The 26,382-nt window shown below is 31.2% G+C and overlaps 1 protein-coding gene across 1 annotated transcript in view; it reads left to right on the top strand.

Moving 5' to 3' along the window:
- Nucleotides 1-26,066, top strand: part of vri (nuclear factor interleukin-3-regulated vrille) — a 49,921-nt gene extending 23,855 nt beyond the window's left edge. Inside the window, exon 2 of the mRNA XM_085953737.1 lies at nucleotides 23,510-26,066. Coding sequence (XP_085809863.1) covers nucleotides 23,510-24,811 — 1,302 coding nt within the window. The 3' untranslated portion in view covers nucleotides 24,812-26,066. The remainder of the gene's footprint in view (nucleotides 1-23,509) is intronic.
- The last annotated feature ends 316 nt before the right edge of the window (nucleotides 26,067-26,382 follow it).

The following is a 26,382-nucleotide window of genomic DNA, read 5'->3' as shown; positions in this document are numbered from 1 at the left end:
GTCGTCCATATATGACGCCACACTCTAAGGGAGGTCTGATGTAATATGAGTATTTGTGAAGATGTAGAAATTGTCCCATCACAAGAAAATTTAAACTATTTCTACTAAAATAATACTCAATCAAATTATTTTCAATAAATGTATAAATATGAAATAATTTAGACATTAGGGTAAAAGGTGTTATGGTGTGACGTTCCTCTTTAGAACTCATTAGATTAGACATCGATAACAGATTTAAAGAATTTAATTTAGAAATTTTTCTTCGTAGTGGTTAAAGCTCAGTAGACAAACTTAACACGCAGAAGAGCGTATTAGCTAATTTAAAAAATATATATCATTACCACTTCTAGTTATTTATAATAAATACCATTTGTTATGGTTAAGTTATTATGTTTACAATGACTAAAACAAGCCTTTCATCACCATCGTTGTTATCGCGATTTTCTAATATGTAGTAACCGTAACAATTAATTATTGCTAACAGAATACTGCTTTAGCAGTGTAATAATAATTGCATCTAATCTAGTGTTCGTATTGCATACGATTATGAGTGTTTGTAACACGCTCGCGGGACTTGAACCCTGTATTACATAACTGGCAACACTTTACCGTGACGGCAACACCATCATATTATTCAGTCATATCATGATGATATTACCATCGAGCGATGCAATGCATGCCGCGTGTAGAAACGGCAGTTATATTAGATACTATGACGAGTATCCTAAAACTGGGTTAAGAACACGATGTACCGCTGTGTTACAGCATTTTATGTAAGTAGGTATTCTTGGGTTACTTTATTCTTTAAAGCTGCTTACTATACGCTCATTTTTTTCATATTTAACTCGTTGAAACCCGATACTGTATATTATTATGTTTCTCGCTCAAATTGTAGAAACTATCAAACAAATTAATATTATATTATGAAAAATAAAATGACAACAAAATTTTAGTTGAAAATAAGTTTTTTTTAAATTGTATTGAAATTTAAAAAAAGATTTATTCAAATTTAACATATTTCCTACAAACTGAGTAATTATAAAATATTATTCAAAGCATAACAAAATTCCTACATTTATTAGTCGGAAAAATAAAAATAGATTGTGATTTTATCGTAGGGGGGCTGTAAATCAAACAGAACATCGGGCCTTTACGTCACTAAACATTAATTTGTATCCTACGTTTATGCTGTTTTTATCTCGCTAATATGTATATCCCAACCTAACCTAACATAACGTCAAATGTTCATTCTACATTGAAATGAAATAAGGGTGATTCTTAAATCCTTAAAGTATATAAAATTTTCTGGGAAAGTACGGAGTTTTCTGTTCAGATATTGTATGGAATGGTGTATCTAGTATCGTATTACTAAATTTTTCATAACGTTTAGCTAAAGCAATTAATTTATTGAAACTAGTATAATTTGTTTGCAGTATCTGGAAATTTGAAAACTTTCGATCGTTTTTTTTGTGTAATTTAGTTGTAAAGAAAATTTACAATATTTAAATTACGTAAGTATCTACTTCATTAAAAGTATTGCAACAATACTGGAAGCACAGAAAGAAAAGACCATACATTATGTATAGTAAAGTGTGTTGCAAACTATTCAGATCTATAAAACCTTCTTAAATTTGCGGTCACTCCTTTTTCCTTTCTTTTATAATATATATATTTATAGGGCGTTTATATCAACGCATATAATACTGTAAAATAGTATATACATTTTATAATATTTTATACAAGGTCCAAAGTGTTAACACAAATACGATCGCCTCGTTTGCAATTTGACACAATTTTTCCCCTCGAGGCGTTTCATAATAATCTTATTCGCTCGCTCAGCAGCACAGAATCCGAATAACTGTTTGTTACACGGCGGATACAAGTTCGATACCCGTTGCTTTGTTTCTAACCGACGTTATTCATTACCTATTTACTCAGTGAGTTGTCAGGTTGCAGGTAAAACTCATTAATTACTTACTGCCGTTTAAGAAAAGATGACCACCCTTTTATAAGCTTTATAATACCAGATGAGTTTGATTTTTTTCTAGCATATATATTTATATATAGACACATAATCCGTTGTTAACTCTAAATATCTGAATTATCGACTTACTTACTTTTCGCAGCAACCCATGATATTAAGCTTCTAGAATTTAGAACATTATAAAATAGGTACGTCGGGATTCTCAATAGTGAAAGACACGATAAAGAAGTACTTACAATAAAATGTATACACGAATTATTAAAACATACATTAACATTATCGCAACCGATACTTACAACTTACGTAATTTATTTAATGCTTCTGGACAACGATATTAATATTGTTTATCTTCAAAACACGTGAAAAACTACGGCATCTATTTGACATTTATATTAGGTATACAATAATTATATTTTCCAAGTATTTCTCGGTAAAGAATAATAATTTGGCTTTAAAGGTCTTATGGCGCAATAGAGAATGAGTGGCGTACATAGGAGAGAATTTTCTACATAAATCTTTTCATGATCGCCTTTTTTCTCAAATCTTTCTGTCCAATCAACCATGCTAATGTAAGCCAATTGACTATAAGGGGTGTGGTATATTTTCAAAGTGAACTTATTCTTAATTTCTTTCACAGTGTTAACTGTCCAATTCATGGTGGAACTGCATTGTATTATTTGATTAATTATTTGTTTAATTAAATAAAACACAATTTTATACTATGTACTTATTCCACTTTATTATATATATTATAGAACTTATTCCACTACTTCACGAAAATGAGTTATGAATGCCAGAATTTAAAGGATAAAATTTTGAACAAGTATTTTTTGTATAGAAGAACCTAATAGCATTCAATCCAGTATCTTCAAAATTGATGTTAGTTACGAAAGTAATTTATTCCAATACAAAAAAAACACAAAGCCAAAAAATTGTTGAAGTGGAACAAGTTCACTTTGAAAATACACGCCTCCTATAATATTACTACATATTAAGTTTCAATTATTATATCTCTTGATTTCGCCAATTTACAGAATATGTAGATCAATTTAAGTAGACAGCATTTTTTTTTCATCTTAAAATACTAAAATATATTTTGTTTATTTCAAATCACACAATAAAAGTTATCACAGTTTAGAATGTTAAAATTGGTATTTTGAGAAGTTGCTATTATGTATACTTAAGTACCTACTTTTTATAATTAGAATGATAGATTTTACATTTTATTAAGTTAGTTTGAATACGCGTTTAAATAAATTCGATTTTATACAATAGTCATAACGATTTCACTGTGAAAATAATTTCTGTCGTTATGTGGACGGGCATTACGTAAAATATTTACCCCTCATGAAAAACTTTTCCCGACTTGCTTAGTGCTCGGACGTAACGTAAAACGTGATAGGAAACCTGGGTAACAGCGTTTTTATTACGTATTACACTTCTATAAGCGTAATATTTAAATCTTCTGCGCATAACTAAATAGTTTTAAATGATTTTCTTTGCTACGTAATAAAGTCGTGAATATAAAACAATGACTTGCAAAAGGGTGGATAACTTTTCTTAATGCATAAATTAATAATATCTAGTACAAAACAATTGTATTCCAGTGAAGTTTGAAATTATTAATATTATTATACTACTAACTTTAGTGTGTTTTATTTTTCTAAATATAAACATGGTATTTGACTTAATTTACAAAATAATAATCTTGATAAAGAAACCCACATTTTCAAAATTATTTTTGCCTGCCACGCTTATTTTTTATGGATAAGTGCGAATAATTGTATATTTTGTACACCAATAATTGTGGGTACCTCAGTTAGAAATTATTTACTTTTGGAACGTGGTAATTTAACTACAATTTTATGAATTATAATGGTTAAGTTTTGTACTACATATTCCATTTGAGCTGTTTTTTGCGACCCAGGTTTCGCCTTTCGGCATCTTCAGGCGCTGTGTATACTTTTTTATTGGATCCTTGACTTAATAAGTTGGTGATAAGTTTTTACCAACTTTATTATATTGATTTACTATATAAGTTAGAGTTAATAGTGTTCGTTGCCAGTGTGTGTTTGCCTTTTGGTGAGTATACACAGCGCACGAAGGTGCTGAAAGGCGAAACCCGGGTCGCCAAAAACAACTCGAATGGAATAGTACAAATCTTAAATCCATTAGAATTTAAATTCAAATTCCATCAAGTACCTTCGGTCGATAGTATTAACATTATAATTTTATGAATATTCACGTTTATAAAGGCTGCGTTTTACACGTGCGCAGAACGCATTTAAGTGAAAAGCCATCGAAAAACTTATATAATAATGACAGCAGTTAATGTATGAATCACGACATTTCAGTGTGCTAACTAAATAAGAATAATATGTACACTTCTCGTTAACAATCGATGAGTGCATGTGGGTATATAGCATCCTCGTATGATGGGTTAGTAGGGCGGGCTGCCTACACGCGGATTCGAACCACCGTCATCTCGACTGACACACTAACCACTAACGGAGTGGAACCGGTCTACGGAATACCGCTACGCGAGGTGTAAACTCACTCTGTAAATTATTTATTATTTTATTGCTACGGCGAACAGCACTGGGGAATGATCTTAGTAAATAATTATCGTATGCACATATATTATTATGTAAGACCGATTATGGACCTGATTACCATACAAATCTTTGCGGTTATCTGGATTTTAATTTGATTATTCGAAATTGTTTTAATTATCAGGATTCTCGATTATTCTGTGAAAATAATCAATACTTACATCAAAAATAGTTTTTAAAAATCTGTACCTTAAAGCTTAGTGCGGAAGTCACATTTTTATAATTTTTGTATGCAGATTTCAATGTGTATTCATGTTCTCTTAATGCTGAAAATTTGGGAGTCCCATTTCACATGGTTTTTAAAATATTTACTTCTAAAATGACGGTAATCCAATTATTACACTTTAGAACTGAAAGAGTGGATGTCCAATTAAAGTTATTTTTTCTTTAAACTATAGCAAAATATTATTGAAAAAAAAACAAAAAGTCCAACATACGAAGTTTTTGTCCTAACGCGAGTGACGTATTTTAACTAGATTTTATTAACTATGACAAAACTGCTCTCCTGTAAAATATTGAATATGTGACTTCCAGACTTTCAGCAGGTACAGAATTAGTACTCGATCATCATTATCAGGCTGTTTCCCCCGTGCTGGATGAAAGCATCCTAAATGCCATTTACTTCTATACACCTTAACCACCCCGTCGATCCAGTGGCTTCTAGATTGTCTCTTCTTCGAGCTGTGTATCATTCTACCTATCGATATGTTTAATGTGTCTTACTTCACAATGCTGCAAAATATATAGTATACATAATAGGACAATAATTGATATCTTATAATTCGACAATAGTGAATTTGATTAGTATCCAAATATTCATACAAGAAATAACATTAGTATATTATAATATTGTATAAAAATGTTCTCATTATCAAACAACGAATTTTATCTAGGTCTCCATACATTTTTTTTATCTTCAGAGTTTTTTTATTTTACAAAAAGGCGTTCGGTCTAGAAAAATATTTATTTTTTTTGTGTCAAATTTCGTAACAATCTATTTATAACAAACAGCACATAATATTATTATACTTATTATAATTTAAGCAACTACCTACCTATTTGCATCACAAACCAATGTTTTGCTTTTCAAATTTGTGTGCTTAGTAAATGGTAAACCTTTTTACTGACATGTTGTATCCTTTTATAACGGAAACGTCATATTATATAATAATTCTGTCATTTAATTTATATAAATACCCATTCAATTGAAACAGATTAAAAACAATACAGTTTGCTTTGGTATAGGCACTGTTTTAAGTGTGAAGTCGGATTAACTTCTTATATAATATTAATTTGATTATACTTTCACAGAGTTTGAATGAATAAATAATTATGTAAATATTAATATTCAATAAAAATTTTATGTATTATTTATTAATACTATTTTATAAATTACTCTTTGGAATATGACATCTTTAACAATTAAATAAGGGTATTTATCAATAAATTAACGTATTAAATTATTTTAATGCTTACATAGTGTCAAAGTGGTAAACAACTGATAATATAACGTAATTAGATATTTAAAATACAGTTATATAACAGTGATCATTTTGATGTTGATATTATTATTTATTATCTTTTCCCATTATCAGTACTAATATCATTAAAATCACTGTTCTGATGGCAATTATTGACAGCTACCTATAACTGATTAGTGATTACTGATTACTAATATTTTGTAAGAATTCATTCTGATAAAACAATTTTGAAATAATTAAATCCATAATGACTAATGAATGGCCCAGTTAAATTGTTTTTACATGCGTAAATAAGTGGTTTCATAATGGCTGCCTATTGCATTATCAATGAATTTTAAAATAAAGTGCATCCAATGAGTAATGGTATTATGAATCTAATTGTTCTATAATTTTGATCGAACTTATCTTAATATAATATTATAATTATTAAATAACTGTAAATGTAACTGTATATATTTAATTACAATTATAACGTAATTTATATATTAATTACGTTGTAATTCCCAAATTTTCATATTCATTATTACATGACGTTAATTTAGTATAGTATATACGATGCATTAAATTACAATTTGTTATCGTGGAAGACTTGAAGACGATTATTAAAATATACACAATAAATTTATAACGGGATGATAATATTATGACCAAGTGACAGAATTCTCATTTTAGAAGCTGTGGGGAGCCGATTAGATCTTCGCGTTTGGGAAAACCATAATATAGTTTTTTTCCAGTGTGTGTTTGAAATGTTTGGATGCATGCTGGGCATGGACCTAATAGTTTGACAATAATTTCACATTAACAACATATTATTAAGCTAAATTGTGCCTTAATTTGCGAGAAAATTGGCTCAATAAAATACGATAATAAGAATCGCTGATCTTTAATAATATAATACGTATTAAATAATCTATCAAAACGTGTCTTACAATACTTATTAGTTGATTCTGTAACACATCCACTGGCTGAACGCCAGTTCCCTTGATGTTGACTTAATTCTAAAAGTCGCAAGTAGCTGACCTTATACATTGAAATTTTCTACGTCTATTAAATCATTGGATATTCGTTATATAATTAAGTCTCACAGAATAAGTATGAAGGTAAAAATAAGTTCAAGACGAGTCAAACTGCTTTGTCCGTCATTCAGATTACAGCTAGAAATTACACAACAAAAATCAATCAAATGTACACATTGAATAAAGGAATTATTAAGGTATTTTCCCATGTATAATGATTGCTTGTGTAATTATTTAAAAATACAAATATGTCCCAAACAGTATTATGCATTCTTTCTGTTACTGACAATACAATGAAAATATTTCTTACGTGACGTTTCGTAGGTACATTGTCTTCTTCTTTTAAAAGGTCGAATGAATCTAATAAGGACTCGGATCGTGATTTTTATGATTCAATTACTTCCGACTCAATTCAGATTGACTCAAATGATTGATTGTTATCTCGTCAGGTCCTTAAATGATTCACGTGAAGGCTTTCGAAGATTTTATCGGATTGAAAATGCATTTTAAAACGGGACTAAGGTTACAATAGCTTAAAATTACAATCCATGCTTGTATTAAAATAAATTGAATGCAACGTTTAAAACAATCTACTTACTGCTTTAAGTACTTCCTCATATTGTTAACTTTTATGAATAATTATTAAATGTCACTACATAGTAGGTATACCTACGTAAATATTTTTAGATGATTAAGATGGTAAAATACGAACGTAATAAAAATTGTGATATTGTTTAAATATGATGTAGGTAAGTATAATGTAAAGTAGTCGGATTTGTAATGTAACCCCACCCCCTTCAAAATAAATATATAATTCATAGGTTTGATAAATCGAATAAAATAAATAAATTAAATAAAATAGGATTTTACAATGTCTAAGTAGTTCATTTGATTGCATTTAACAATCTACATTATTATTTATTATATTGTAATACTCAGTGGGGCGGGGCGACTTGCTTGGCCGGAATTGATTAGAGAAGGACGATATTTTTTTTCGTAGACTTGCTATTTTGGATTTCTCCCAGTGTTTATAGAGTTATATATATATTTTTTAATCAAATTCAAACATTAATTTCCCAGCTTAATAAATAATGCATTCGCTGTCATCTCCGATAATCTGTAATAAATGGTAAGTACATATTATATTGCTTACACAAGGACTCATTCTTAGGATAGTCACAGTTAAGAATGAGTATTAGAGTCTTATTAGGAATTTTCCACATGCGCCAAGAAAAGTTACACGACAATTGATTCTTCCTTGATATTGACTCTTATTATCACTGTTGACCAATCACCCAATCGTCAACACCATAATGATAAATGATTCGTATTCGTTCACGTAACAAACACCAACCAGGAAAGACCATGGGCCGAACGTGCTAATCGGAAAGGTTATACCGCTGTATTATACATTTATTGTACAAACATCAGTCACTGTAATAAATTGTTTACTAGCTGGTGATATAACACACTTACCATACAAGACAGGGATGTACCAATTTTATATCTAAGAAGGTACATTCTGAATCTGAGAGTCAAATTATATTACCAAGTCTAAAAAGAACACTCTCAGGAAAACACAACGATACAATTTGCTCTTATGAATAGACTAAAAGTGTAAATTGGTGCCCACAAAATTAATACTCAGGCTCTGAAATTCAAATATGTTTTTATTTTACAAAACTTCAATTATTAGATCAATAAACTTTTTGAATCTATTCATAACAGAACATTTACATTATCTAACTATTAAATTTAATTGGCTTCTAATTCACTTTTCATTTTGAGAATTATTTGGTGTGACAGTAGGTATATTATTTGCTCATCCCATTTGTATGCAATAATCATGTTACACTGTTACAGGGTAGCTGTAGATGCAAATTTTGTCGTTTTTTAACGTGAGTACTTTGTGAGTATTGTCCAGTGATGCCAACCGTACTATACTTATAGTACAATACTATAATTTTGATTTCGCGAAAAATGTAAAATTCTATAATTTTACGCCAAATATACCAAAATACTATAATTTTAAAGGATTCAAGACGAAAAATGTTCATGTACTATATATTTTTCAGAAATACTATAATTTTTACGCCTTTATACTATTATCAGCATAGAAAAATATGGCAACACTAGTATTGTCACGTTACGTATTGTTTTTAAAAATTAGCAAGCTTCAATTCGTCATTTTAAGACTTCCTTATTAATTACTCGTTTAATCTTTATTACAGTTTGCTTTATGAAAGTAGCTTTATAGTGCCTCCACATTTTGCACTTATCTAAGTACATGATTCTATAATAATATACCGTATATCGGTTGACAACCCTGCGTCTACAGTAATATCGTTTACGGCGTAGAAGTAGGCAACACCTCTGACACAGTGACACACTCGCCCGACAAACAAGCGAGTGAACTTGCTGTTATATAAGTTGGCGATTTGTTCCTACATAATGTTATTTTTGCCATACATAACGTCGCACTTGTGCCACGTTACCTTGACAGAGCTCACGTGTTTATACGGCACAGTGAATCGGCCGAGTTTGAAAAGAATAACCAAAAAATTAATACTTTTCGTATTTTCGCACTGTGGCGTGCAGGGAGATTATTGCTAAGGACAGTTTGGACAACTTTGTAAACGTGTGGAGATCACCCTCAATAACATACATACGAACAAAAATAAGATATTGACTTGACAGCTTGTACTTGAATATACGTCTGGAACTGAATCACACTAAAGACTCTTTTTACCTCAATAGTATAGAACTTACGGTAAAATATTAGTTACCCATATTATTTTTTGTTGCCATAAAAAAAAATCTTTATCTAGTCAATTTATATTTATCTTCGTGTGAATTCCTAAACCACTGCGTAGCAACATTATACGTCCATTAAAAAAACTACACAAGTAAAATGACGAATGTTGGGAAAACAACTAACCGCAAATGTTGTCAAATTGCGTTTTGCAAACGATATAATTCGAGGTGTGTTGTAATAAAATAAGTAGAGACGTAATAGATAATGATAGAAGGCGTGTCACGTAATGTCATCAATTAATATGTCGATAAACAATGATTGTTTTTACAGTGTACATAATATATATTTTATAGTTAGTAGCTATTCATAGACTATCAGGAAACTGGTAACAAAACGTATTATTAATTATTATAACCTATTGACAAGTAAGGGCATGTGAGCGAGTGATACTTAAGCCGTGTGTCATCCACGTGATGCATGTATTACTACTTTATAGAGTGAAATATCACGAGACAATAACAATTCTGTGAAATTTGGATTTAACGAAATAAAACGTGATAAAAAGCTTAACTTAACTTAACGAAATGAAGCGTGATAGAATTAGAGCTTTTGCGAATTTGAAGCCATTCTTAATTACATTATATATTACGAATTTGTATTTTGTATCGTTGTTTTGTTTACAATGTTTCAATATTGCGTACCTACAAAACACATGAAAATATATACTGACTAAAAACAATGCAGGTTTGTACACAGATAATTGGCTATTTTTATGACGTACGTCATGTATATAGTAAAATATGAAATATAATTTTATTTAACGTTAAAACAGTGTTACTTTTTGGCGTTTTGGTTATAGATTTGGATAGGTACATATTTTTTATCATTTACTAGAACATTTTATTACAATTAGGTATAATTAATACCTCTTGTCGTTGCGTATTTTGATAAATGAATTGTTATTATTGGATTAGTAAAAGACATTTTACAAAACATATTATTAAAAATATCTCGTGCTAACGTGGCTCGAACACGTGAAGTAAGTACAGTTCGCATAGTAGGTATATTTCTAAGCATAGAAAAAAAAATACACAGATTTACCATAATATTTTCCAACATAATATAATATTTTTCTATCTACATAATTTTAACAAATTAATTCTAATTATTTTAAGTTTTTTTTTAATCGAGCCTTAGCGATGGTGCCCACAGAACGCGTCGGGCGCCGCACTCGCGCAAAATTTCTACAAGTGGCGCATAAATCATTGAAAATACAACGTAATCAAATACGCCAGCGCCCATTGGATATGGCGACGCATTATACGCGCGCGCCGCATGAATCATCGTTTTTTCGCGAATCACCGCTTCTCGGCGATACGAATGAAAGAAAATACAATGAGTCCATTTATTGAACACAGCGAGCAAAAACATGCTGCGCGAGGCATCGTCGATCGACGGGCGGAAAGCAATTATTTAATTAGAGAGAAGTCATTGTTTTATTTTATTGCGTGTTCAGTTTATCGCTGGTTGAATAATGTCATCGTAAATTTTAATTACAAGCCCCGAAATAATATAATATTTTTATTGCTTTGTTATGAGAGGCGCTGTAATAATATTTATTTTGTGCTGCTTGGGCCGCTTATAACATAGGTGAAGGGTAATGCGCGGGAAGAGACGTGTGATTATGGTTATGAATAAACACTGCATTCGCCGACTTCGCGCGCCCGACGCGTCTGTGGGCACCATCGCTTAGGGTGAAGGTGAAAGTAACAAGTTTATAAAATAAGTGATCTGACTGATATGACGTAGATTATGACATTATTGATTCACCAAAAAATGATAAGCATGTTTAGGTGAATTGAAATATTTACTTTGTATTTACTGACACTACATGTCATAAAGCATTATATGTGTGGATTTCTATGAAAAGATTTATTTTTAGTAACACCCACTCAACTAAACATGTTTATCTATGATATGATACGTCATGTAATTGGTATGTAACTAATAAATTGATATATTATATTTTTTTCATTTGAAATACTTATAGTTTTATAGAATTGTATTTCGATATTATGTATCTACATATAGCTCAATCGCTCATTTTCGTTTAGCCGCCGTTATAAATAAACGTAATATTATGTTTGATATGGTTTATAAATAAGTTATTTTTGGATAACGGATAATAAATACAAGATGGCGCCGTAGAGACATTCCTCGAAGCTCTTTTCGCGGATGTGTCAAAATCAACAAGGACGACGATGATTTGTACAAATGAACACGGAATTGGAATTAGCTGCAAACCTTGTGTTCGATGAAATACAAGAATAGCAAACGGGCGAAGAGATATTACTTTTGAATAAATTTATTTTATTTATAATGTAAGTTGTTTTGATTACAAGATGGCGTCGAATGATAAATGGGTCCTTTTTAGTAAACATTAAATTATTAGCTAGGTAGTTTTAAAAATTTGGTGAATCAAAATCATCATATTACAAAAAAATAATCGAATATGTTTTGTAGTATTATTATTTGTGCTTATCATTGGAAAGGCATTATAATATTATTTCAATAATATTAAAACTAATAACTTTACAGTAAATAGCCGCCGGATTATATAGGAAAATCAATAAATTTGATCTAAAAAAAAGCCAAAATTTCCCAAATATTATTTTTCGACAATCTGGCGTGCCGAGCACTTTTTCATAGGAAAAAAAAATGAAAAAATTGTTTTTAAGAATTCTATTAAAAAAAAAAATAATATTACAATTGAGTTCTATCTTTTACACTGTTTCTAGCCGAAGGCATATAATATTATGTATCTTTTATTCTTTGAATGTCAAAAAAAATTCAAAGATGCCGTTAGAGCATTTTAAGGACGCTTCTTTCATGTTTCCCCGTCGCCTGATGAGGGTCAGTGCAATAATATTATGTGTTATGCATAAAGCGTAAGGACCAACATGTGCAATTAAACGTACGTACTTAATGCTTATTGTAGAGTATTTGTCTCCTATTTTTTATACTACAAAGCGATCTGTCATTTTATGCATGAATTTCGTCGTTTGCGTTTCCTCACCGATTGGTAAAAAGCATTAGTAAAAATATAACATGCAAAATCATCTTGCGTGCCACTAGTGGCATGCGTGCCATAGGTTCTCCATCACTATATTAGACACTAATTGTTGTAATTAATAAATAATTGCAAACCCTTTAAAATATGGCTAAACTATTAATAAACAGCATTAAAAAGGCTGTCTCCATTAATTATTCATAATTAAATATTTTCATGGCGGTTTTTTTTTATATACCGCCTCTAGTGTTAAACAAATATGGCCATAGCCTTGATACGCTTCTGTCAATAAACAATATACACAAGTAGTAGAGTGTATAATATTTCATTATCAATCATTACGCAATTCATATCAATATGGTTACGCAATGCTGTCCTACATTTTTGTTTTAATTTAGACAATGTTGTTTGCGCTTCCGTAATGCCAGATTATTTCGTTATATACAACAACTAGGTACAATAACAAAAGATCTACTTACACTCAATATCTTATAGACACGTTTTTCTACGAATCTATTTATTATCTCAATATTAATTATATTTGGCCAAGAAAATTTCCATAACATCGTTATGAATATATTAAGACATTTCCGACCTCGAACAATCTTGACTAGCAAACTAAGTACCTATGACTTAATTATTGCGATCTGATGCTCGAGTTTTTTTTTACAGTATCCATTTTCCACGTGGAGCAATTTGTCCAGCACCAGCAACGTTTTACAAATTGAGTCACAATATAATAATGGATCCTTTCATAAATGTTGTATCACACCTAACCTAACCAATATTCCACTTGAGTGAGAGTGTTTTAGATTGACTATATTTTCTAAATTAATTCACATGGTAGACATATTGCAGCCTATAAACATACATACATACATACAGTATTTTTTTATTCATCTAAGTCACATACATAATTTGAAAATACTTCTGAGAAATATATAACCATTGGAAAAAACCTTTTTAACCATGGTCACTGCACATCCCAAGGGGCGCATGTTCTAATCCTTCTGGGTGTCATTTTGTCTAGTGGTTATAAATTTCGCAGAAGTATTGTTAAATTATGTATACATACATACAAACATGTTTGCCGCATGCTCCATCCACCTCCTTAGCCCCAGGGATGCTATATTTCTTTCTATATTATACCACGATAATTAAAATCATTTTCCGTATATGCCATAAAGCTTATACATTTAATACGGAATTAAATTTCAAGTAATACAGTTAAATATGTACTTACCAATATAATATTTATCGAGTTTTAAAGGCAAGGACATTTGAGTACCTGATATATTATTAGTATTATTACATTTAGAATTAACATAACCCATGAGGTCATCGACAATGAGTTAGCTGTTAAATTATAATGGAGGACAAATAATAAAAAAATATAATATTAATCAACAATTGGCATTACTATGCAAAAAAAAAACTGCATATTCATGACGAGCGTGAATCATATCATTTGAACGTGAAAGGGGGTGTTCATACATTCCACTGCAGTGACCGCAAACATACTCCAACCCCCTCACATAATCCATCACGCTCTGTACTGTTTTTTTTTCAACAAAGCAACGTGACTAGTACGTGGAAAGAGGGGGGGTGGGTACGGGTAACTATTATTGTAAATTATATATGCCATCGTCCGTCACCCATTACATAACACTAGAACAAAGTTGTGTAATAGTACGGCATGCTTTCTAGTTTTACTGTGACACTATGTGATCTTTATTGGTATCACAATACTATAATATGTATACAACTGATAAGAAATTCGTCGGTTTGTCTGACATCATTATATTAACAATGGCTTACGTAATAAACCTAAATATGCACAGGTTTTGATACATTTGTCATTAATTTGAATAAATAATAATTAAATTTTCGCCCTATTTTCAAGATTTTACCATACCTATTTATTTTATAATTCCTCAGTTTTGTTTGTTTAAGGAAATGCCATCAAAATAATATATTATGAACATATATATTTTTTTACCTAATTACTAAATTTCATATAATATGTTACTTAAATATTGCTTCATTACATTACGTAATAAATTACACTGACATCTTAAATCTATGCAGTGTTGCCGTCTTACGACATTCACAAAATATGTCAAATAGGGGAGATAGGGTAAGAAAATAAGTCACATTTATTTAAGTATTAATTTATTTATAAACGGCGCATGATGGCACGAAAAATACCAAATTTTTTCAATCTAATTTTTTTTAGAAACTAAATAGCAAGCAATTTAAAAAAAACAGGTGTAGGTAATCATTTTTTTTCACAACTACCTAATAATTAAGTATTACAACTAAGAACATTAATTAATAACTGTACGAATTTGGTAATCATTAAAATATTTACTTAATTCGTTAAATAAGGAAAAAAATCATGTCGAATTTCTAGCAAATCTGTTTTTTTTTAATCGAAAAACGCTAGGTTTAACATTATACGCCAAATGCGAATTATGCAAGCACATACAAAAATACTAGATATGGCAAGAAAAACTATGCATCTACGACTAAAATATAATACATGTACATATTATTATAAATTCCTGCTTATGAGTAAATAAATACACATACGTTTTACGTAATTAGCTTGTTACTATATAATAAATATTAATATTAGATATATTTAGAATTTGATCGAACAAATTATTGTTTTTAGCACATTCTATTTGTTTTTCTTAAATTTAATATAGGTAGGTACATATTTTTTTTCTGTATGTTCATTTAATATCAATAATAATGTATTCTATTAAATTTATCGTTAGGGATTTAATATTATAGACTCACTTGTGACTTAAGTCGAGGTCAACGACCTGGCCTCAACGTGACTACGTTTTTATTATGAAGTGACCTATCCCCGGTCATATAGAACAGTACACTCATAGTGGTTTTCCATATGACAGGCCTCTCATGATTGAATCATTGCGTATTTATATACTATTATCTTCCCGTATAAGCCAGAACAGAAATAGATCGCACCGCGAATCAAACCACAATGAACATACGATCCAAATTAATTAAATTTACCTAGAAAACGTACGTATGCATAAATCCATCCTCTCTTCTAAGAAATAACTCTTAATTATTATTTTAGGTGTAGATTACTGGAAACTTTCTTAAGAATACTGAAAAGTTGGATATTTAGGATGTGAAGAAGGAAAATTCTGCCAGAAACCATGCACCAACACATTTTTGATGTGTGTATTCAAAACTATTTATAATCTACATGGTTATTTATTTTAATGTCTGCAATGAATGTGCCATAATATTGGTTTTTATAAGTGGAATATTCTGATAATATTTAGTACAATATGAGTTGTTTTCTGGCGCGCACACACAACATAGTTTGGGGGGGTCCATTTTGAACGGGCGCAAAACCGCCCTCCTTGTGTGGGCGCTTGGTCGTTTGGTATCAGGTGTTATAATGTATGGGATAAATCTAACTTTTAATACAAGGCCGTTCATACATGCATATTATATTGACGGGAAAATAATCAGAAATCCCAGCAAATACCTAGTCAACTTTTAACTATGGATGAAGAGGTAACAGGAAGATTGTGGAGTTATTACGTTGTAATGCTTATCGAAATGTCGACTTTTATTGTTGATAAAAAAGTAATTATTGTCGTTTCAAGTTACATACTTAATTATTATTGTTATGTATGGTTTTTGTTTCAATGGTATTGGTTTTATAATAATGATTAATGAATCTACGTAACTATTATCAATAATATGTCCTCGCAAAGCACTTCCATAAAAATTACGATCTTTTAATAATTTAATATGAAATTCTTTATCAACTATGTCAGACGAATAAAGTTGATTATTGGATAACACCTTCCTAGAAATGTTTTCGCTAAAATTCTGTGGGCGATTGATAAAAAAGAATACAATAATACGGATTATTTCATTCAATAAATGCCCCAATTTGATAGTAAAAATAATAATATTATCTTTTAGCGATTATCGATGTTATCTGTTTTATTTTCTTAATACTTTGTACCCAATGTGTAATACTTACATTTTGTTTTGTTTCTCTTGAATAATAAGTACACTTAAGATACCTTGTGAGTTTGTCATTCAGTACGCTCGGCTTTTTGAAGGAATACAATATTTTCTGTTATCCCAAGACTTCTTTCATTTACTATCACTCTGAGTTTATCTACTGCGATACGTGAACCAAAACCGTCTAATGGTAGCAAACGCAAACGACGCAAACGAATTGAGTGTTACCTGTAACTCAAATGAAGGTTTCATTTATAAATTATTACAGTGTTACATCTCGTTATATTACCATTCCAATTTCAACTCGTAAGTGGGATTTAATAGTTTTGATGATTGAATCTACTGAATAAATGCAAATAAATGTGGATTCCGCGTTGCAAAGACTTGAGCTAATTGATAAGATATATTATTATCACAATTGGACGTATTTCTGCAAACAAGATCCAATCCACACGTGTGACATGTTGAGAAAATTCAATATTTGAGGGATGATTGATTTAAAAAATATGATTTGTGATTATTTAATTTAAACATCTGATGGGATACTTTAATAAAATCAACTAATCACACATCATTTTAAATCAATCGTAACTCAAATATTGAATTTTCTCAACATATTGCATGTGTGGGTTGGATCTTGTTTGCAGAAATACGTCCAATTATTACAAGAAATTATTTTTCTTTTATAGAAACGGAGTGACGATATAAATATAAGTAGGTATATGCTCTTGAATTTTTCGACAATATTTTATAAATTTAAAGATATATTATAAAGTTCTAATTATTGATTATTCTATCCAATATCTTCGCTTTTTTCCCTTTGCTAAATAGTTGCTTTTGACCATTCGAAAGTTCAATTAGTCTTCCATAATGAAGTGCCATAAGGCATGATTATAATGTTACACAGTAGCTTCAGATTGAATAATGCTTCAGTATCGAAGCAGTAGCGAAAATTTTCCATATTTATGTAACTAATAATGTCATTACATAATAATATTATCACCTGAATTCATTAAATTGTCGTCCTCTCCTTGCGCCGCCCTTGGCGCAAATCGCGTTACGTGATCGCAAGCTGTCCGACGCCACTGGGATCTCGTTTTCTTCCACGTGACATGCTGTGGTTCACGCGGGAAAATCAATTACGACATACTGCCCATTATTTTATTCATTTTCTTACACAACTGGCCACTAGTATCCGAGTAAGTAGCTACTTATCGGAAAATGTCGTAACTACAGCTGCCAACGAGCACCTTAATAATATATAGTTACAATTTTCTTTTACGATCGCATCATCAGCTCTGGAATTAAAATCAATAGGGTAATAAATACGTAACGTTAATGGTTTTACTTGTGAATAATTGATAGAAAGGAATTGTGTTAATTAAAACAAAACATAGTGGGTATTTTAAAACTTATTTCACTAATATCGGGAGATACTAATATGCGGACAATGCCGGTTCTAATATTTATTAAAATAAAATGTGAAACCAGTACTCACTATTATAAATATATTTCATTTTAATTATTATGAAATGAATATTTCCTGTCTGCGCCAAGGTGATTTTAATAATAATCGCCCAGGTGAAATAATATAGTACTTATATTCAAAATAAATAAATACTTTTCATATACTTACTTCCCAAATGTTTGCAGAACATACTATAAAGAAAATATTTTACTTGTTTATATTATATTATATTATAGAATTAGGTATAATTATGGTAGGTATTTCATTCTTAACCATTATTATTATATTTGGCTAGAAATACAAGTATAATACATAATAAATGGGCATATTTTGCGCCATTCTATTATTGGAATAATACATTATTTTCTTTAGGACATAAATATTATTTTTTCAGAAGTTCTGTGGATTTTTTGCACGAAAGTTTTTTTTATTGTTTAAGTAATTTTTATGTAAGTCATTCTTCGTATTTAGATGTTCTTTGTTGTTAATATACTATTGTTGTTCTCTCTTCTGGATTTAATATTTATTGTATATAATAATCATAATATATATTATTAATTATTATCATAGGCTGGCTACCTACGATACATATATTTATTAGTTATTAATCTGTTTAAAAATACAGATAAGATATAGTTATAGTATAAAAATTACAAGTAGAAATAAAAACGTATATTGTATTGTGCAGTAAATTAATTTATTATGATTGTATAATGGGTGAAGTGATGACCTGCGCCGTAGATATATAGTACATATTTATAATAAATATCATGACTAAGTGGGGTTACGTAAGCAGATTGATTGCATATTATATGACATGCTCAATAATAAAGCACACATGTACCTATTATCTTGCACTTTGTATCAACACATGTGCATCGACATATATGCATTATCTATCTACTGAATAATAAATTATTTCTCATGTGATACCAACCGACTATGTAATGGTAGGTATATAACATCAACAACAAAATGATATCATTAATTATTTATTAGTTATTATGTATATATTATAATTATGCAGCAACATATTAATTAATACCAATGCGTGTAATGCAATTCGTTGTTGATAGTAGGAATTAAAATTTATCTAAAATGATATTGGGAATGTAAATCTTATCTCTCTAATCACTTTACCGTTATGTATTATTAATTATGTATAATTTAATTTCCATTATATTACAAAACGGTTAATGAAAATTATGTGACAAATATTCAATCAATATGTAATGTATTGACAATGACACTAATGACAGACAGCATTGCTAATGTAAAAATTACCGTACGTACCACAGGTGAATTGGTGCTATATGCATAGTTATCTGAGCCTCTTTACGTTTGATATATTAATTAACCTTTATAAAGGCAATTTAACAACAGTTTAGCATTTATATGTTGGTGATAAATATTTATCATTATATAATTCCCGTTAAAGATAATGAAAAATCACCTATTTTACTAATCAAAAATTCCGAATTGATTGATGGGAATTAATAAGAAAACTCAAATGAATTGGTGATGGTAATTATTTTTGATAGTTTCAACAATCAAATGCGTGACTATTGTCTGATAATAATTGATGAATGATACAATGGTCTGAAAAAACATAAGACCTACCATGGTTGGTTATATTATTGTTGACAGCTATTTCAATTAACGTCAAAAAAATGAAATGAAATTTTATCATATTTTTCAAAATGGTGTCCAATTTTCTTATATGACGCCATTTTTAATTATCTGTCAAATTTTCAAATAAAGAAAAGCGTTGATTATATCCGTGTCCGCTCTTTTCAGCGTATAAACTTAATTAAGTTGAGCTTTAATGAACGTCGTCTAAAGTTTAAAATGTCTTAGGTAAGCGTATTATGAATTAAATAAAATGAGGATTCCCCTCCCCCCGCAAACATTCCATGTAACGTTGAATTTTGCGTCTCGGCTCGGACACGTGCCCCCGGTCTGTTCGCTTATGTTCCCGAACACCAATGAAAATTATTTGTTACGCAAAGAAAAGTGCACGTTTTCAAACAAAACCTGTGCCGCAGTTGCGTGATCCGGCCACGTGAAGCGCTGTCGACGCTCGTCGGCCATTATTTATGTAGCTACAGGGCGGGAAAAAAATAATTCTTCAAGTCATGCTTTATGTAAGCAAAACTTTGACAATTTCGAATGATTGTTATTATTATACACAAGGAGTTTGATTATGTAATACAATGGACGATATGACAGATATTTTGATGTGATAATAAATCTTTATAATTACCTAATAATCGTGTTCTGAGTATTTGTTATCAATTGTAATCAATCAAAAATTAATTGTAATTCACAAAACAGTAGACATCTTCTTCTTTACATGCTGTCAGATCTAAGAAGGTTGGCAATCATCAAAATGATCACCACCCTTGATAACACCGCCCTAAACAACGACTTTGTGCTTTTTAAAAGCTATATTCATAGATTTTTTTCAACCACGATATTCATATTTTAGTCTTCATTTATAGGTAAATCATTCTACAGTGGCACCATAGGCAATTCGCACGTGTATTGAATTGCTTGCGACAATGCCTGATTCAATGCTAGCAAACAATACCACTACAACTGCAAGCCGCATTTGCCGTACCCATGGTGCCACTGTAAAACGATTTACCTATACCTCGGTGTGGTGAAGTTTTGCATATTTTTCACCAGGTTGGTAGTTATACAATAACTGCCTTTTCATATTATTTCTACGTTCATACGTCAATATAACGATTGTGTTAAAGCTTGTTGGTTATGCGATATAGACTTTTTAATAATGAGCAATACTCCAGAAAGATTTTAGGCATCTTATTAAAGAGTGTCGAAAGTTTAACTTAATGTGCGGCAGTTTGGTGTACTAAATTCCCCTCCCGCGCTTCTATATTCACCCCCCTCACCATGGAATCATTCTTATTTGGGTGTGCTATAATAAAACAAAAAAAAAATGATGGTGGGAAGATCTCATAAACAATGTTGACGAAAGAATCACGGCGATGACAGGACAAGTCATCTGACATTTATTTTCAATGTTGACATATAACTAAAAATATCCTAACTCAATCGGGAAAAATGCTATAGGTAAATATGTCATTGTATTGATATTTCCGTTTTAGTGGGGAATTATCTTCCAACCCTGGTAATACTCTCACAATAGAAACGCCGTTGCCAAGATTATTTAAACTTTAAACTGTCACATTTTACGAACGTAATTAAATCAGATACAAAAGAAGGTTGAAAACCAAAAAATGCGACTCGTAACTAATTTGAAATGTTATTTACAAACAATTACTTCTGCCAAGAGTGACGACAAAATTTCGTTTCGTAATTATTAATTATTAGCGAGAAAACAGACGTCTGTTTTCAATTTTTGGGGTAAAAAAAACGATTCTTAATTAGTACCTACCTAATTATATTTAATTAAATTTAAGGATGCACTATAAATGTTGATTCCTTTTATATAGTTCACAAATGACGTAGGTAGGTATTACGAAAATTGCGATGCAATTAATGAGTGTAAAGAAAGCCGTTTAATTCCATTTCAAAGGGAAGTTATTTATGTATAAAAACAATACAATTTCATTATTATAATTATTTTTTGCGCTTTGTATAGACTTCATACAAATTTCAATGTCACGTAATCGCGGCTAATTGGACATCGAGCCATTTTCTCCCAGCGAAATGTAAAATACTTATTTTTCGCTGACGTCAATTTCGTCCTTTTCATTTTTAAACGATCTGGGATCTGAGGGATCAACCGTTTTAATAATATTATTATAATTACCCCTGTCATACATTGAAATAAAGTATTCACATAACCTAACCTACCATATTTAAATACAAATATTGAAAATCATATACTTACCTAACATCTGTCAATAAAATAATGTGGGTTCTTTTAAACTTCTAGGTCATTTCATAAAAATGGCCATATTAGCAGCTAAATAAACATTTTTTATAAACTTACGAACTCAATTTAAAGAACATAAGTACAGTTGTATGTTTATTTATATATTTCTATAAATATTAATACATTCAATTTACATTTCCGTACTTAATTGTGAATAATATTGATAATCGCAAATTAACCTTCATCATTAGTTTTAATTTATGATAATAGGTAATGGATATTACATACCTACGTATAGGTAAACTGCAGTTCTATCTCTGCTATCCGATTGATATTATTCTTAAAAATAATATATACACAGACACGCTTTAAATACTGATATCGCAGAGGGTAGTAGAATCGCCATCATTATTTTATTGTAGGTAATACAATACTTGTGTAGTTTTACCATCAGATGCAATATTCGGTTCGAGGGTGCACGCAGCACGGGTTGGTTGCGTCATTGGTTTTATCATTTATACTTATGAATCACAATTGAATCTTATCGACCATCACTCGTAAGATCATCTGACAGTAATGCTAGTGATGTATTCATTTTTCAAAACCGTTAGGCCGTGAAATAATATATTTATCTATGTCGCGGGCTCAGCGCGGAGAAAGTATTTGATTGTAACGGGCAGCCGTTAACACCGATACAGAGAAATAACTGAATCAAATACTTTTAAAAAATAGCGTCATTTTTTGTATGATTTACCGTTCATTTGTTGCTGAAGGCGGTGTCATTGGGTGTTACCATTTCTCCAACTATAATAGTATTTTCGAACACACGTTATTCCATATTTGAATATATAGATATTGCCATGTTATAAACATGAACAAATGAATAATCAATCGTTAATCTCAGATCTAACGTGATAATATTATATTTATGCTATTTACCTAAGTATTACTTTTAAAACTTGAATATGATTTCACATAAGTCATAAATAAATGTATGCTTAACACATTCATAAATATTTAAGCTCAATAGTTTGGTCAATCTTTAATGAATTCAAAGTAGCCATTTTGCAATAGCAATTTATTTTTTTTATAAAAAAATTGATTGAATTGCACACCATAAATATATGTATAATTTTATTTTTGACCCGGTTGCAATCTAGTGTCATAATTCATAATAGGTAAAGTTTCCTAATATAAATGTATATCTAATTTTGTTTTTTTTTCTTTATTTACAGACGAAAACGTCACTGCGCTTCGCGCGGCCCCGTCGCACGATGGTCGCCGAGTTCATTATCAGCCACCATCAACAACTTCAGCAACACGCCCTACAGCAGTCGTCTTCGCAATCTCAGCAGATCCCTCAGCAGCTCCAAGCCCAGCAGCAAATGTATTCCCCACAGATGTATTCCCCGCCCCCGGCGAGTCCGAGGCCCCCGCCGCCTCCCAGCCCACCCTACCAGTCGCATGATGGCGTCATGGTCTCTATGGGCCCCCTCAGCACGGACTCGCACAATTCCGAAGGGAACTATCCTCCAGGATTCGACTACAAGAGAAAAGATTTCTTCTCTCAAAGAAAACAGCGAGAGTTCATCCCAGACAATAAGAAAGATGACGGTTATTGGGATAGGAGAAGGAGAAACAATGAAGCAGCTAAACGATCCAGGGAAAAGAGGAGATTTAATGATATGGTTTTAGAGCAACGCGTAGTTGAGCTTTCTAAAGAAAATCACGTATTAAAAGCGCAGCTCGATGCCATCAAGGAGAAGTATGGAATCTGCGGCGAGACTTTGGTGAGCATTGAACAAGTTATGGCGACTTTGCCAACTTGCGATCAAGTACTTTGCGTGACGAAGCGATCGAAGCTATCAAACGCTTCACCACCCGCGTCACTATTTCCTCCTACACCACCGGCTGCCGCGATGGCAGTTCCGCCTCTCTCCGCCCATCTTACGGCCCCACCGCCGATGTCTCCTCCCCCGCCACCCCACCGTAGTCCGATGCAGACCCCTTACCCGGAAACCTGCGATTACCCCAACTATCGCGGACACTTCGAACCTAGCGCGGGAAGCGTACTGAATCTGTCCCGCTCACGAAGAGCCCCTAGCCCCTACGAAGTCTCCAGTCTCTCAGGGTCCGGAGACGAGCAATCGGAAAACGGAGCCTACGGCCAGACTGATGCCAACAACAGCCTCCCTTTGAAGCTCAGACATAAGTCACATCTCGGGGACAGGGACGTAGCCGGAGCCCTCCTAGCTTTGCAACACATCAAGCAAGAGCCCGGGCTGCGCGCGTCTCCCCCGTGGGACGGCGAAGGGTCCAGCGACGAGAGGGACTCCGGCATTTCTATGGAGCACGAATACCAAGGACGCCCCCCTCTCACCCAGACTCCCATGGCCCAACAGGAGCCGGAGAACGGCGCTCACCTCAAAGCCGAGCTGCAGCGCCTGGCGACGGAAGTCGCCACTCTGCAGAACATCATGAACCAGAACGGAGGCAGGACTCCTTTAACTCCAATGTTACACCACCGGGAGAATTGATGGAACGAGATGCGTCGCTGCTTGGAAACGGAACTGTGATTTTTTTTACCCATAAACTTTTTAATGATTAATATTTATTTTAATTTTTATAACGTCGGGATGGAGTAGCTATTAGATGAACATTTGTGTCGTTTGATTCGGAGCGTTTATTACGAGAAAAAAATATTGTCGTGAGTGTGAAAAGAAACAATGGACTTATTAAATGGGATGATATTTATTCGATCGAAAGAAGTGTAAAAACAATTTGTTCCTCAATAAATTTTATATTCGTCATGAAGATTAGATTTATACATTTTTTATATTACGCCTACTATAAATAGATACTAATGTAAAAAGATGGTGTCTTAAACCGTGCTGATCGATCTTATCAAAGATAGAAAGAATAATATGTCTAAGTGCAAATTATATTTAATGGGATCGTTCACAGTTTCTATGAATGTTTGTAACTTTGTAGTATCGATTCAACAATCGACCATTATGAAAAGAAAATTTGTAAATATATCCACTATATTTTATACGTAATATTTGTAATATGAATACGTAAATACTACCAGGGAACCAATGTAATATGCAATGTATATATATATTTTTAAATCGATGTTGATCACGTCAAGCGCTTAAATTTGAATATACAAAGAATCCAAACTACAGAACACCAGTTGGTGAAAATACAGTCATATAATATTAATTGTTAATGCTGCATAGAACTATATTAATTCAAAGTATTTGTATTTTGATAATATATTTTTCGATGTGTACCTACCTACATTATAATATGGCTGCTGTTTAATGTAATCAAAATTAATTCTATACTTATATTAGTATGTTTGGATTGAGATACATTTGACAAGTTTACATTTTTTTTTTACTGTACAACTCTTTAACAAAGGAAACCATTTGGAATGTTTTGATTTTGAAATATGTGAAAAATTTACTTAACTTGTAAACTGAAAAGAGAATCAATTTTATTTACTTGTTTTTGACATCAAATAAGACAACTTTTAGTTGCCTACTTATTCACCAATTTACCAACATACAATTTATAATGTTTGTAGAGATTTATAATTGAATATGTAATTAGATATGTTTTTCTAAATATATTTTTTTTCATACAGTTCCTGTACTCTTGCCAGTGATGATAGAAGTCTGGCATTAATTTTGATTGTTATAATAAAATTCAAAATATACATTAATTCGTATATTTTTTACAATATTCAAATAAAAACCCAGTCCAAAGAAGAGATTTTGTTTACTATTTTTGAAAAAAAAGACCTTTGAGTTCATTTTAATCGCTTGAATTTAGTATTTCTTATTATTTAATATTCTTAAACAACCATTTTTGTTTGTATTATAAAACTAATTTCTATTTTTGTTAGATTATCATTTATAATTTTATTATTTATTTATTATTATTGTAAAAATACATACATACAGATTGTGTTGAGTAGTTCACTTAACACTACACGTGATAATTTTATTTATTTTAATTAAAAATATCATTTTTTAAATGTACTTTTCATTTTATTTTTTCCAATGGAGACGTTGTCATTTTTCAATTGCATTTTGGTCGG

The sequence above is a fragment of the Rhyacophila brunnea genome, unplaced genomic scaffold (genome assembly GCF_057557595.1).
Source record: "Rhyacophila brunnea isolate RB1 unplaced genomic scaffold, BYU_Rbru_1.0 scaffold_4, whole genome shotgun sequence".
NCBI lineage: Eukaryota > Metazoa > Arthropoda > Insecta > Trichoptera > Rhyacophilidae > Rhyacophila > Rhyacophila brunnea.
This window is presented reverse-complemented; position numbering and strand designations above follow the sequence as displayed.